The sequence below is a fragment of the Rhagoletis zephyria genome, unplaced genomic scaffold (genome assembly GCF_001687245.7).
Source record: "Rhagoletis zephyria isolate East Lansing unplaced genomic scaffold, Rhagoletis_zephyria_1.1 Rzeph_scaffold_06011, whole genome shotgun sequence".
Classification (NCBI taxonomy): Eukaryota; Metazoa; Arthropoda; class Insecta; order Diptera; family Tephritidae; genus Rhagoletis; species Rhagoletis zephyria.
Genome location: NW_016163094.1, coordinates 16223 through 29116, shown reverse-complemented (window position 1 = coordinate 29116; position 12894 = coordinate 16223). Strand labels below are relative to the sequence as shown.

The following is a 12894-nucleotide window of genomic DNA, read 5'->3' as shown; positions in this document are numbered from 1 at the left end:
CAATAAATTTTTTTAACTTCATTAAGTTATGTATAATTACATCCTGATAATTAAAATAAAGAGGTTAAAAATTTATGAAGTTTGAATATTTGACGAAATGAGGAAAGGACGAAGCTCATAAAACGAAAATCAAATTGTCGATTATTAATCATTGAAATAAGACTAAAGACAAGAGGATATGGATGACCCACTTGTGGAATTCAATTTTGTTTTACAGAAACGGAAAAATTAAGAAAAAAATTTTAATACATAAATAAACGATCTCACTTATGTCAAATATCCAATTAAGTTAATTGATAACCAATAATATTTTATGTAATTCTTTTTTTTAATTAATTAATTAATTAATTATAATTATGTATTATTATTGAAAATTCAGCCTTGCCAACGTGTTTATGTATATGTATTCTATGTACAAAAGTGTGATGTCGTTATACATATACGAATTGTCTCTTGAACCCTTTTGATAATATATTGATAGTTCTATGCCTATAAAGTATTCTAAGCTCTATTGTACCCGACTTCTTATCCTTTCTTAGAGTGCTTTAATTTTTTGCACTTCTTTCCCGCCACGCAAGGATATGCATAATCTCCTATTACAATAGTGGGCGAGACTGGGGATTTGGTGCGCGTTGGTTTTTCTTCTTTATCAGTCTTAACAGACTCCTTCGAAGACGCAGATTTTGTCTGCAACAATTCGGTTTTTTCAGCTTCCTCCTTCTGTTGGTTGTGTCCCGAACCATTTTCTTTATTTTTTTCTTTGATTTTATCGTTGGGTATCGCTGCATGTGGTTTAAGCTGCCAGCGCATTTCTGCTTCCAATTGAAACTGAGCTGGCTCACCACTGTACATTTCAAAACCTAGCTCCATATTATTGAGATCACAGTTACGGCCCACTGAACACATTTCAATGCCTCCGTAGCAAAGTTCACCAGAATTGACGTACACTGGTCTGTCAAGGTAAAATACACTTTGCATCCAGTGTGTACGCATCTCACACGGATCCGTCCTGAAACTCATTGGCGTGTGTGACTTAGTAAAGAAGACATGAAAAAATGTTACGATGCCATCCACATGACCACTGCGGCGCATTTCGAGCATATATTTACAACGAAAGTTCAAATCCTTCTTTGTTGCAGTGTACATATTCAGGTACTTGACTCCAAATTGTGTGCTCAGCAACTAAATAAATGAAGTAAAAATACAGTTTAGACAAAATTAGTGCAAAAATTTGTTTGCGCCTACTTGCTGTGGCTGCACCAACTGAAAGCTCGGTTCGGACAATGCAAACTCTCGCACGCATTTCATGTTCACACCATATACATCATTCCACCATTCTACACGTTCATTTTTATTTTTAGTATCCTCCACAGCAGCCATAAATAGTTTTGCCACATCCGGTAATATGATGCCATTCTCCTTCTTCAGCCACTTATCACGCGCATAAATTACTAAATCACAAGCCGATTGGAAGAGCATAGAATAGCCCAACCAATTACATATGATTATATCTACTTCCGCAACTGGCAATTGTATCTGCTCCAAAGTTCCCTTGATTATATGTATCACATCAGCATAACCATTCTCACGCACAATTTGCTCAGTGTAGTCCAATACACTGGAAGTATCTACCGCATACACATGAGCTGCACCAGCCTTGGCGGCGAATAATGAGAGTATGCCTACGCCGCAACCTACATCCAGCACAGTGCGACCTCGAAAAAGATGTTTATTGTGCAATATGGCAGCTTGATAAAAATTGAGACAGCAGAAGTCCTTTAATTGCTCAGCGATCACTTCTACGTGAGCGTTTGTATCCACTTGGAAATCACGTGAAGTCATAGAGTACACCGACTTTGGAGGTGTCTTAGCAAACTTTGGTGAACGACACATCTGCTCTTGTTTCAAAGTCTTTGGCTTGGGCTCTGTAGGAGTACTCTGTGGAACCAGTTTGCGCGCAGCCCCTCTCCGTGTCATCGCTACACCAATCTTTACAAATATCTAGAAAACTTCCAAAAAAATCTAAACTGAATAAAAGTACAAGTATTTTACAACGTAGTTTGCTTTTTAACGGAACAGCCAAAATTTTGGCGCAGAATGTAATCAGTGAGTTTAAAATTCGTTTGTTATCGAAGGGCAGTTGTCAAGACAACTCAGCTGTCAAGAGTTGTCAAATGGAAACAGCTGATCGTCTGCCTAGGGATGAAAAACCTGAAGACTTTAGTTCTTTCCCGAACACTACGCGGGATCCCGCGGGTGCTCAAAATAGCCGTCAAAGTGTTTTCACATGAAAAAAAAAGTGGAACGAAACGAAACTTTCACTTTTTCACAACCCTGACGATTCTCGTTCTGTGAAACAGTGCAACCAACTGTCAAAAACTTATCATATGTAAAAAAAAATATACACAGCCTATTTATACGTGAAAACAAGATGGAGAAGATACCAAGAGGAAAGCGCGCCAGCGAAAACCAAAAAGAGTTTTTAATAAATTATCTAGAAGACAATGTAGACATTGCAAACGATAAGTATGAAGCCTTTTTAACATAAACAAACGAATACCAATTATTTATAATTATAGATTTGTGACGGCAGATGGTGCCAAATTTCGCGAAGAAAAGTGGAAAGAACTAGCGGTGAGCCTTAATGCTCTTGGCGGCACTCAAAAGAATGGTGCAAAATAAATAAATAAATAAATATAGTGCGATAAGGCAGGCAGAGCAGAGAAGTTGTATAAACGGTTTGAGCCGGGCCAAAGCACTGTCACCGCTGGAAGAGCGCATAATTAAGATTACAACTGTGCAGGCAGTCGATGGTGATGAAACGGGCATTGGAAGTTGTTGTGGCTGAATGCGAGTTAGATGGTACTGCAGCCGCAACCACATTGGAAGATGCAACTACGTGTCCAATGATGGGGGCGAGCACCTCAACTGCTGCAGCAATAAGAGGCAGCACAGCATACCATTTTTACGTAAAAATCAAAACCCAACAGAATTCTACATGTTAAGTGCTATGCGTTGGGTAACAGCTTACACGCAAAGTCCATTCGCCAGATTCTTATGTGACAACTCTCATGCAAAGCTAAGTATGCATAACTGGGCTATTAGGAAAAGAGCCTTTTATCACCAGCGCAGGCAAAAGATATTCCTGTACGCTTTTGACAAAAGAACTTAGGTTTAATTATAGATGTAAAATAAAGAACTTCATTATTTCACCGAACTTTTATTAAAATGGTGTCTTAAACTACACCTATGATCATGGGCGTGCGCAGAGCATAATTAGAAATGTTAAAATATAGCTATTAAAAGATTTATAATAATTTACCTGATTAATTTTTATCTTTTCAACAGACTTCAAAAAAAGGAAAGGTTATCAATTCATCTTAATATTTTTCTTTGTATGTAACCGCATAACTTTGGACCACATTAACCCATTTCGATAGTTCTTTAACTATCGGAAAGTTGGTGCTTTAGGGGTGGTCCCATACCAATTTGGTTTAGATCCGATCATTGGATCATAAAGAAATTAACGGTACTTCTCAATTTTTATATGCGAACTAGAGTCGGTTGTTTTTTGCTTAAAAATTACTTGTTATTGTAACAATTGAGTTGTACCGAGCCCTACAAAGGAATTTATTTTGCATAAAGTTTATTATAAACTTATTGAAGAGTTAAAATACCAATTTGTTAGTTACCTTAATAGCGAGCAAATTTTAAAGAGCGTGTCAGACTTGGCAATGTTTCGAACTTTTCGATGAAGATCGCTGTTAAATTGAGAAAGAGAGATTTTATTTCCACGTGTGAACAGAAAGAAGATCTTTCTGTCACTTTTCAGGAGTTAAATTTGCAAGGTGTGACTGAAACTAAAAGCACGCAAACCGATTCCGGATATATATTTCAACTTGCTTGTGCTGCACTAGCAATATGCAATTCGGCTTTCGGAAATTAAAAAGCTCTTTTCAAAGACACTTTACATGCAAGGTGTGACTGCACATACAACTGCTTTCTGAAATTTCTCAATCTGACAGCCTTTTCGAAATATATTGCATTGCCACATCTGACACGCTCTTAACGATTAGTGCCTTAAAGCTAAAATGGGGGAAATTGAGATGATTTCTTTTATCAAAGATCCAGAGATTCGTTTCAGAACAAAAACATTGATAAGATTTTAATTTCCGTTCAAAATAAAAGATGGAAAATGAAATGACTTTCTTGTTATAAAATATTCAAAGGCATATACATAATAAGTATGTATGTACATATATTAAAAGTTAGGACAATCAAAATATGTATGTATACTCATTTCCCTAACTCATTTCGTTTCGAAATTCAGCTCCGTACACAAGTCGGTAGATTACTAACTAAAGAGTTACGTCGAATTTAAAATCAACTACTACATCAAAATATTAGTTCCTATGTTTATTAAATACCAGTGTACGTTATGATTTTAGATGGTCGCTTCTTCACTATCCGATCGACCTGATAAAGCTGTACTAATGGCTATCACACAAAGAGCCTGTTTGAAGTGAAAAGCTGTCAATGGAATAACAGCATGTGCCCAAGAAACTACACCACCTTCAACAGAAACAAAAATTGCTTTTCTCAAGTTCATATTTATTTTTTGTAAAAATACTACTATTACTATGCGAAATTTTAAAGCAAATAAAAAATGCAAAACTTAAAGAGATGAATTAAAAACTTTTAGCTTGTAAATTTTCCCATTAAAATACATACATATACACACTTCAAGACATATGAATTCGAAAACACTTAATTACTTTAGTAACTATGTATCCATATACCAACCACAATCGGGTGGAGCACAACCAATCCAATCTAGATTGAGGGATAAGGGTGGATTTCAATTGTAACTAACGGCATGCATATCTTATTTGTAGGTATGTACACATGTCTGAATCATGTCAAGATTCGAAGTGCTTACGTTGTTGTGATTTATGCAATTACTACATTATACATTCATTTATATCTAGGATCGTAGAATGATCATGTGTGGGAGGTTTATGTCTGAGAAATATGCACAGCCTTCGTTGCAACAATGTTTAACAAAACAAACTGCCTGAGCTATTTTCTGCTTCACTGTTCATATAATCCATTGTCGGTAGTGAGCCACCACGGCGTTGTCTGCATTGCTCTTGATTCAAACGTTCGTTGAACCATTCATCTTGCGATTCTTGATCGTGTTGTTCTTGCCCAAATTCAAGTGGTTGATGATGTGTTTGATGACGTTGAAGATCACTGTAACAGGTACTAATGGTACGACTATGACTAATTTGACTACCTCTACGACGATATTGAGGTAGAACAGCTAAAGCACCGTTGTTGCCATGTGTTAGTAATGATGTGGTAACGGCATTGCTTTGTGCGCTTGTGCTGGTCGCAGTACTATTTGTGTTATTACGTATATTTCTAGTGTTGTTTAGTGTCGGGAAATATTTATATAAATCCAGCAATTGCTTAAGAGTAAAATCTGGTTTATGTGGTACATCGTTCAAGTCGATCTCCCCTGGATTCAATGGTATCCAAAAAGTGGCACCCAGTCCTGCTAAACGGCCTCCCTAAAAATAAGTGACATACGAGTTCAAACACTGTACATGTGAAATCATTATCCTTTCATGCTCACCTTAATGTCCGATTCGAGCTTGTCGCCAAACATGGCACATTGCGATGGTGAGACACCAAGAAAGTTGCAAGCAGCGTAGAATATTTGCGGATTCGGCTTCTCCCATGGTAAATCTGATGACACGAGCATACAATCGAAATATTGACTCACATGCAACTTGTTAATTTTTTCCCATTGTGCATTAGATGGTCCATTGGTAATGAGGGCCAGTAGGAAATTGGCTTCGCGAGCACGACGCAACATTTGTATATAATCGGCAGATAGAGCTAAATAACGATAACGAAGTTGAAGCCATTTTGGATAAATTTGCTCAGCTAAATGTTTGTAGCGAGGTGGAAGAGCTTCACGCCATAAATAAGTGCGCCAGGAATCAAGAGATGTTTGCGAGTTGTCTGGGCAGCGACGAAATGCTTTCAGAAATGACAGAGTTGCAATGCTAGACTCCTCTTTCGATAAGCCAAACTGATTTTCGAGCACTTCACTTAGCTACGAGCGATTTACAAAGAGATTTAATGATTATTTAAGACCTGTGGTTTGAATTCTTTATAAACTTAATAAAATGGAACAATGGGGATTAAAGTACAGTCAGTCATTAAAGTTTAGGTACAGCGAATTTTTTACAATACCGGCAACTATTTGTTAAATATTTTATTTTTCTCTAATTTTTTATTAAAATATGGTAAGTCCAAATTCCTCATACTTGCACTTTATTATACTAAAATATAATGGGCTAAAAAACTGCATACTCAACATTTTTTCTAGAGTGCGTAAATAAAAAGTGAAATATTTGAAAGAAATTTTCCAGAATATTCTTTAATTTTTTTGGGGTTTTTGTTGTAGAATTAACCATATTTTAATAAAAAATTTGTGAAAAATGGAATATTTAAAAATAGTTTCCCGTATTGTAAAAAATTCGCTGTACCTAAACTTTACTATATATGTATGAACATAATATGCCTGTTCATGTAGCAAATATTTTTCAAAAGTTATCAAAAACTATCTCATGGTTTGGTTTTCATGTATCCAAAAAGACTTGCAAAGTTCTTGAGGGGAAGTTGCAAATTTATCCTGCAAAATTTTTTTCCAGTAAAAACTTGCAAGCAAGAAAACAGCTGATCGCATCTTGCTGGGTGCAATTGAAACTAGTAGATAAGGAAACTGATTATGGGTTTTTATAATTTTAAATTAGGTTTCTTCATGTAAAAATGTCTAAAACCATATTTCGTGGCCGGGATCAACAAATAAGTAGAAAAACAAATATTTTATATGTATATATCTTATACGGTGAATAAAATTAGCAAATAACTAACTTTTTTGAAACTTTAGTGGTATTTTACATTTTTTTGTTTTATAAAATATACTTTCGGATGTAAAACACAGCTATTATGGCAATTTGAATTTGCACATTTGTGAAAAAGGAGACATTTACGATCCAAAAGTGGAACGTATTCGATCTCTATTACCCAGAAAGCGTTCCTCATGCTAGAAAAATGGGCAATAGAGAGCGGATATTTTCCACGTATCTTATTTTTACGCTTTAATTACCGAATCAGCCCGGAAAGCGTGTGGAACAAACCCTTTATTAAAAAAAAATTAGTTCTTTTTACTTGGCAACTCTGCTCGTTATCCTTGAATTCTCCGGACGCGGAAATCTAAATTGAAAAAAATTCTTTGACATGTCCAGCTCACTATTTTTATATTTTGCATATACATACATATTTATATATCCCTTTGTACACCGTAATTCATTTCGCAATTAACGAGCGCTGCGGTTACGCGATTTCCGCAAATTCTGTTCCCTTGCCCCTGAATATATTTGCTACAATACATAATCGCAAACGCGTACACCAAACAGACGCGCGTGTTAGTCACCCCTACTGCACCTCTTTTTATCAATAAGCGAATGGAAAATTCCCACTGATTTCTCATGTAGCTTCGATAACCCCACCCCCACCTTTTCCCATCCCAACAAACCTTTTTGACTGCTTTCAAATCACCCGAGCGCGTGGGAATTAGTGTGTTGTCCAAGTCGAAGAAAAGTGCTGTAATCTTCTTTAGATTTTCACCCAATATAGCGTTATTTATATTAGAGCTATTGGAAGCGGTTATACATAAATTAGCAGCATTTTTTGTGCTTTTATGCTTTACAATTTCACCTTCGGCCATCAGAGTAAAAACTTAATGGATAAGCGAGTTTTTCGCTGACGCAATAAAAAATATATTATTTTATACACTGTATTAGTATCAATACAAAAATAAGCTACACAATCGCCTATTGTGATAAGAATTTGAATACGTGTTAGCACCAATCCAGCTTAACTATTATTTATAAAATAATTAAAACTAGAAGACTAAACAACTGCACACAAATTGCAGTTGAGCAGGTTAAATGGAACTGATAGCAAACAGAGAACGGATGATGGTTAAAAAGCAAACAGAAAAAATTATAAAGAGAAAAGAGAAAAACGAAAATAAAACAGAAATGAATGTCAAGTGATGCCAGATCTCAGTTGCACCAAGCAGCGTTGCCGTCAGTGTAAAATCCTGTAAAAATGTCAAACAGCAAAATTACTCTCTCTGAAGTGAGAGTAAAAAAAGTACGGGAACAAAACAAGCATTTTTCCTGTAAAAACGTCGCTTGACATTACCAGAAGAAAAAGTTCGGGTAAAATCTTGCAACTTCATTCTCTACACAACTCTCCGAAAACCGCTCTTATTTATAGGATTTTGGAGTACAGGATCACTTTTCCTGTAACTTCCTGCAAGGCCGTGTAAAAACTTGTAAGTTCATGAAGTACTGGATCAGAGCTATTTTTAAGATGTTTCCAATGCAAATTGGCAAAGTTGGTGTTATTTCATCAGCTGTGAATGGTGCATGTTTGTCAGAATTATTTATTTTGAGAGTGAGTGAAAAAATTAAAACATATTTGTATTTACATATTTGTATTTTCTGCCTCTTGGATAGTGGTCTAAAACTATCGATAGTTCTTTAATTAAAATTCCGAATATCCGGATAAAATGAACGAATATTAACCGGATATCCGGATAGCAAAATTAACGGATATTCGCGTTAACAGTATTTTATCCGTATACACCAATATTCGAATGGACAGTCCCAGCCCTAGTCGATATATTAACCTGAAAAAAATATTCCGATTTAAATTTATAAAACCATTAGTATTTATTTATAAAGGTCTCTCCCTCTCTCTCATGCTATAAAAAATATTTATGTATGTAGACAGTTGTTAGAAATATGCAGACATTTACAAGTTTATAGTCGTTTTAAAAGCACAATGATCAAACGTAGATTTCCTTAGTTATAGATATAGTCATTGACATTATAAGCGAACATTAGTTGCTGGTATGCTATTGATACGATGTAAACATTATAAAAATGTATGTATGTTATTAATCGGCCCTATTATGGTTGTCAACGCCGACCTCGATGCCATTTTTTAATCAAAAATAGTCCTCGTAAATCCAACTCCAGCTACGCTGACCACAGTATTTTGCGGAAAGGTGTTCTTCGCAAAAATGACCACAGTAGCTGGAGTTGGACTTACATTGGCTATTTTTGGATGAAAAAATTACATCGACGTCGACGGCCATAATAGGACCGAATGCGTTGGTTTTTATAAACAAATATTTGTATAGCAAAAACAATTAAATGCCTAATTGTTTATCCAACAATTTCATTTTCAAAAAAATATAAATCATGAAGAAACTCAAATGTACATATTTCTACAACAAAAACAACTTTATCTAATGATGCTAATAATCAACTACAATTTCCTACTGGGATATTATACCAGAATGTCACAGCTGCTTGCAATTGAAGTTTTTATTATTTCTATTCCGACGATTCCTTCCAAAATTCACCTGCCCAATCGGGTAGCGGTGTCTCATACTGCCATCCCGGACCTTTATATTTCCATGCATGTAAATACATAATTAAGTCCTTCGGTTTAGGATCTTTAAAGCGTACTTTGCACTCATAACAATGCTTATCAAAAGTTAATTTCGTTTTGTTATACACAGTATCGGGTGGGGCATGACCAGTTTGAGTGCCAACTGATACTTTGGTTGGTTGCTCTTCAGGCTCTGTCTTTACATCAGTGTCTCTTTCATTAACTATGTCAGAAGGCGTTGTGTCTTCAATTGCATTTGTTACAGTTTCAGGCACACCAGCTCCATTTCCTATAACTTCTTGTTTTACCAAAGTCATTCCTTCACTATCGAAACCACCATCAACTCCTAACCAATTTTCAGCATTGTGTACATGTATCAAATCCTTTACCAGCTCCTCATCGGTTCTACCTCCAATATCTCCACCACGACCTTTGAGCGGCCCAAATACTTCGTGATTATATAGCGGGTCATTTACAATTGGGTAGCCAAATATTGTAAATGACACGTATTTGATGCATTCGTCCAGTTAAGGGTTTGCATAGTAGTACACTTGTTGAGCCGTTGTAACAAATTTTCTCAAACGATGTCGACAATCTTTGCCATTTGGTGAAACTTTGCAGACACCAATCTTATAACTGACAACTTCAATGGGTTCTTTGCATTCAATGATCCCGTCAGGAAAATTTCCCTCCACACGACATACATACTCCTTTTCTACGTCTCTGTTTCGTATCTGTTGTTCCAATAATCTCGCTTTCTTGGGCGTGCGACCAAAAAGCAATAACCCAGATGTAAGTCGATCTAAACGATGGATTGTGCGCAAATTTTTCAAATTGAATTCCTTAGCCAAAATGAAGACAACAGTATTATGACGATATCTACCGCATGGATGAACAGGTATTGATGCGGGTTTGTTTATGACAACTATATCCTCGTCCATGTGCACTATGCTAATATGTTGGTCAGTAACAGGCACTTCATGTCGATGCACAGTATTCGACAGCAAGTCGTTATGCTTTAGCTTATAATCGACTGGCACGCGTTCATAATTCACTTTAAGTGAACCAATTAATATGCTACGTTCATACTCCTCGGGTGGATGAGCACGAAATTCGCGTGAAAATACATCTAATATTTTCTCTCCTACCCAGCGTCCTTTAGTAAATGTTGTAAAGGTGAAGTAATAGGGGTAAACTTTGCGCAACCCATTTTCAAAATAGTAAGACGTCTCATCATATCTATCATCGGAGAATCCGGACGCTTAGCTTTTAATGCCTTCGTCTCCAGTCTCGCTTTCTTTAAAGCTTCAATCTGCTCAACATCTTCAGCTTTCCGCTTTTCTGGAAGTACAACTTTTAATTCACAATTGTTAACGGCCGTTACCAGTGTGCGAACCGCCGGACTATGTTGGGATCAACATTGTAGAACCACGTGCAAGTTAGTGGCGGCTCCGTATTGGAAATAGGTTGGTAAGTGCATCCTTCAAAGCACTATGTTTTCTTCATCACTGTCGCGTCGCCATGTTGCGTCTGAGCATGTCGTGGCATTTTAAGTATAACTTGATTTTGGAAACCTGGTAACATACGGTAAAACGTACCAAATTTATTAAATGCATAAAAAACGTTAAATTAACGCCACAGCCACCAAATTTACAACGAAAGGAGCACAAAACGAACTGCCCAAATAGATTTGTAAACAACCTGGGATCGAACTGTTGGGCCGCACATGCAAAATGCAACGGCGTTACATTTTAGTAAGGCGAATTTATACAAGGGGGTTAATGGCGAATTTAGATTTTCGCCGGGTATTCCTAATGTCAGAGAACGTTTAAACAGAGAACTTAGATAGATAGAGAAGGTGCAAATTTTTGGAACGTAAAATTGTTTGGCTGAAAAATAAATCCATGGAATATCACCACAGCGCGATTAACATTTCAAGAAGAGTTAACAGAGAAAAATGTAAATTTCTGTTATGATAATGTTATATTTGTTGCAAGTGTCTGGCTATGTGTTGCTAGGTTGCATGTGAATGCAGAAACGTATTCATGTATATTTTTTTAATAAAATTAAATAAATTAATATAGTTAAATTATATTAAATGTACTTTTATATTAGTTAAAATTGCTGACTTGCATTTCTGCATGACCATTTGTTAAATATAATTTATTCAGTAGTTAATGTTGCTAAAAACTTAAAAAGCATCTGTTCAAGTTCGCTTCTTGTACGAGTATTATATTATGTAAATAGTAAAAATGCATGTTAGTTAAAAAAATGATAAAATTGGTTTTTTCACATACTCACTTTAAAGATGGACGCATTAACAAAAAAAATTATAAAGCAATGTGTTTGTTAACTTCAAAATTAATTTTCGAAGATATTGGCCAGGGAATGCTTTAACTCCAAAACGTAGATTTGTTATCTAATAAATAGGTGAAAGCTATGCAAATATGCAAACTCATTGGTGATTTGCCGTCGGCATTTGGGTCGCAAAAATCGTTTTTTTTTTTTAACGATTCTTATTGTAGTTGCTACACTATTTTCAATGCAACAAATCCCAGTTTTCTAACTGCCTTAGTTTTTTCACAAACTCACTTTAAAGATGGACGCATTAACAAAAAAATTTACAAAGCATTTATTTTTAATAATTTCCTTTAAAACATAATTCAATCTATAACAGAAACCACAATAATAAAAGTTTAAAAGCTTGCACAAATTGCAAAATAATAAATCAAACTTCAAAAAATTGTTATAAAAATTTCAAAATTTTTAATTAGAATATTTAGAAAATTTTCGGGTATGCAGCTTTGTAGTCCATTCAATCAAGTACACTAAAGTCCAAGTTTCTAGTCGTTAAAAATTACCGTTGATTTCTTAGAATTTTTTTTTGTGGAGGGTGTTCGCATTTTCTTCCATATAACACATGAACCCATTTTTTTTTGTATGAAAAATAAACAGCAACACCCCAACAAAAAAATCGAAAAAATCAACGGTAATTTTTAACAACTTGAAACTTGGACTTTAGTGTACTTGATTGAATGGACGACAAGGCTGCATACCCGAAAATTTTCTAAATATTCTAACTAAAAATTCTTAAATTTTTATAACAATTTTTTGAAGTTTGATTAATTATTTTGCAAATTGTGCAAGCTTTTAAACTTTTATTATTGCGGTTTCTGTTATAGATTGAATTATATTTTAAATGAATATCATTAAAAATAAATAAATATAATTTGTTAATGGCAGCTGAATGTATGTTTACATATGTAAATATGTACCCCATACACATACTCCAAAATCATTTATTGATAACGTTCTTGCACCTGCACATAATATTACATATATGTAAGT

At 35.2% G+C, this 12894-nt stretch overlaps 4 protein-coding genes across 4 annotated transcripts; 1 reads left to right on the top strand and 3 right to left on the bottom strand.

Moving 5' to 3' along the window:
- LOC108372758 (protein arginine N-methyltransferase 1-like) lies at window positions 1-2163 on the bottom strand. The gene is made up of 2 exons (XM_017628525.1): window positions 1246-2163; window positions 1-1182 (listed from the first exon to the last, which is right to left on the bottom strand). The coding sequence occupies exons 1-2, from the start codon at window positions 1975-1977 to the stop codon at window positions 526-528; spliced, it is 1389 nt and encodes a 462-aa protein (XP_017484014.1). The 5' UTR covers window positions 1978-2163; the 3' UTR covers window positions 1-525.
- Window positions 2164-2352: 189 nt separating this feature from the next.
- LOC108372762 (uncharacterized) lies at window positions 2353-2682 on the top strand. The gene is made up of 2 exons (XM_017628529.1): window positions 2353-2526; window positions 2580-2682. Exons 1-2 carry the CDS (start codon window positions 2432-2434, stop codon window positions 2680-2682), a joined length of 198 nt encoding a protein of 65 aa, XP_017484018.1. The 5' UTR covers window positions 2353-2431.
- Window positions 2683-4675: 1993 nt separating this feature from the next.
- On the bottom strand, window positions 4676-8033 carry LOC108372759 (N-acylneuraminate-9-phosphatase-like). Its single transcript, XM_017628526.1, has 3 exons — window positions 7613-8033; window positions 5639-6124; window positions 4676-5573 (listed from the first exon to the last, which is right to left on the bottom strand). Exons 1-3 carry the CDS (start codon window positions 7802-7804, stop codon window positions 5058-5060), a joined length of 1194 nt encoding a protein of 397 aa, XP_017484015.1. The 5' UTR covers window positions 7805-8033; the 3' UTR covers window positions 4676-5057.
- Window positions 8034-9445: 1412 nt separating this feature from the next.
- LOC108372760 (RNA pseudouridylate synthase domain-containing protein 2-like) lies at window positions 9446-11012 on the bottom strand. The gene is given in 3 exon segments (XM_017628527.1): window positions 9446-10047; window positions 10049-10136; window positions 10139-11012. Coding segments are annotated over 3 exon segments (996 nt in total). The 5' UTR covers window positions 10488-11012; the 3' UTR covers window positions 9446-9488.
- Between the last annotated feature and the right edge of the window lie 1882 nt (window positions 11013-12894).

What these genes read in the sequence shown, in the direction of transcription:
- LOC108372758 (XM_017628525.1), bottom strand. Translation starts at nt 1,977, where the DNA reads ATGACACGGAGAGGGGCTGCGCGCAAACTGGTTCCACAGAGTACTCCT. An exon ending in AGTTGGTGCAGCCACAGCAA is followed by an intron (nt 1,183 to 1,245) that starts GTAGGCGCAAAC and finishes TCATTTATTTAG; the next exon opens with TTGCTGAGCACACAATTTGG.
- LOC108372762 (XM_017628529.1), top strand. Translation starts at nt 2,432, where the DNA reads ATGGAGAAGATACCAAGAGGAAAGCGCGCCAGCGAAAACCAAAAAGAG. An exon ending in GTAGACATTGCAAACGATAA is followed by an intron (nt 2,527 to 2,579) that starts GTATGAAGCCTT and finishes TTATAATTATAG; the next exon opens with ATTTGTGACGGCAGATGGTG.
- LOC108372759 (XM_017628526.1), bottom strand. Translation starts at nt 7,804, where the DNA reads ATGGCCGAAGGTGAAATTGTAAAGCATAAAAGCACAAAAAATGCTGCT. An exon ending in ATTTGAAAGCAGTCAAAAAG is followed by an intron (nt 6,125 to 7,612) that starts GTTTGTTGGGAT and finishes AATCGCTCGTAG; the next exon opens with CTAAGTGAAGTGCTCGAAAA. An exon ending in AGCTCGAATCGGACATTAAG is followed by an intron (nt 5,574 to 5,638) that starts GTGAGCATGAAA and finishes ACTTATTTTTAG; the next exon opens with GGAGGCCGTTTAGCAGGACT.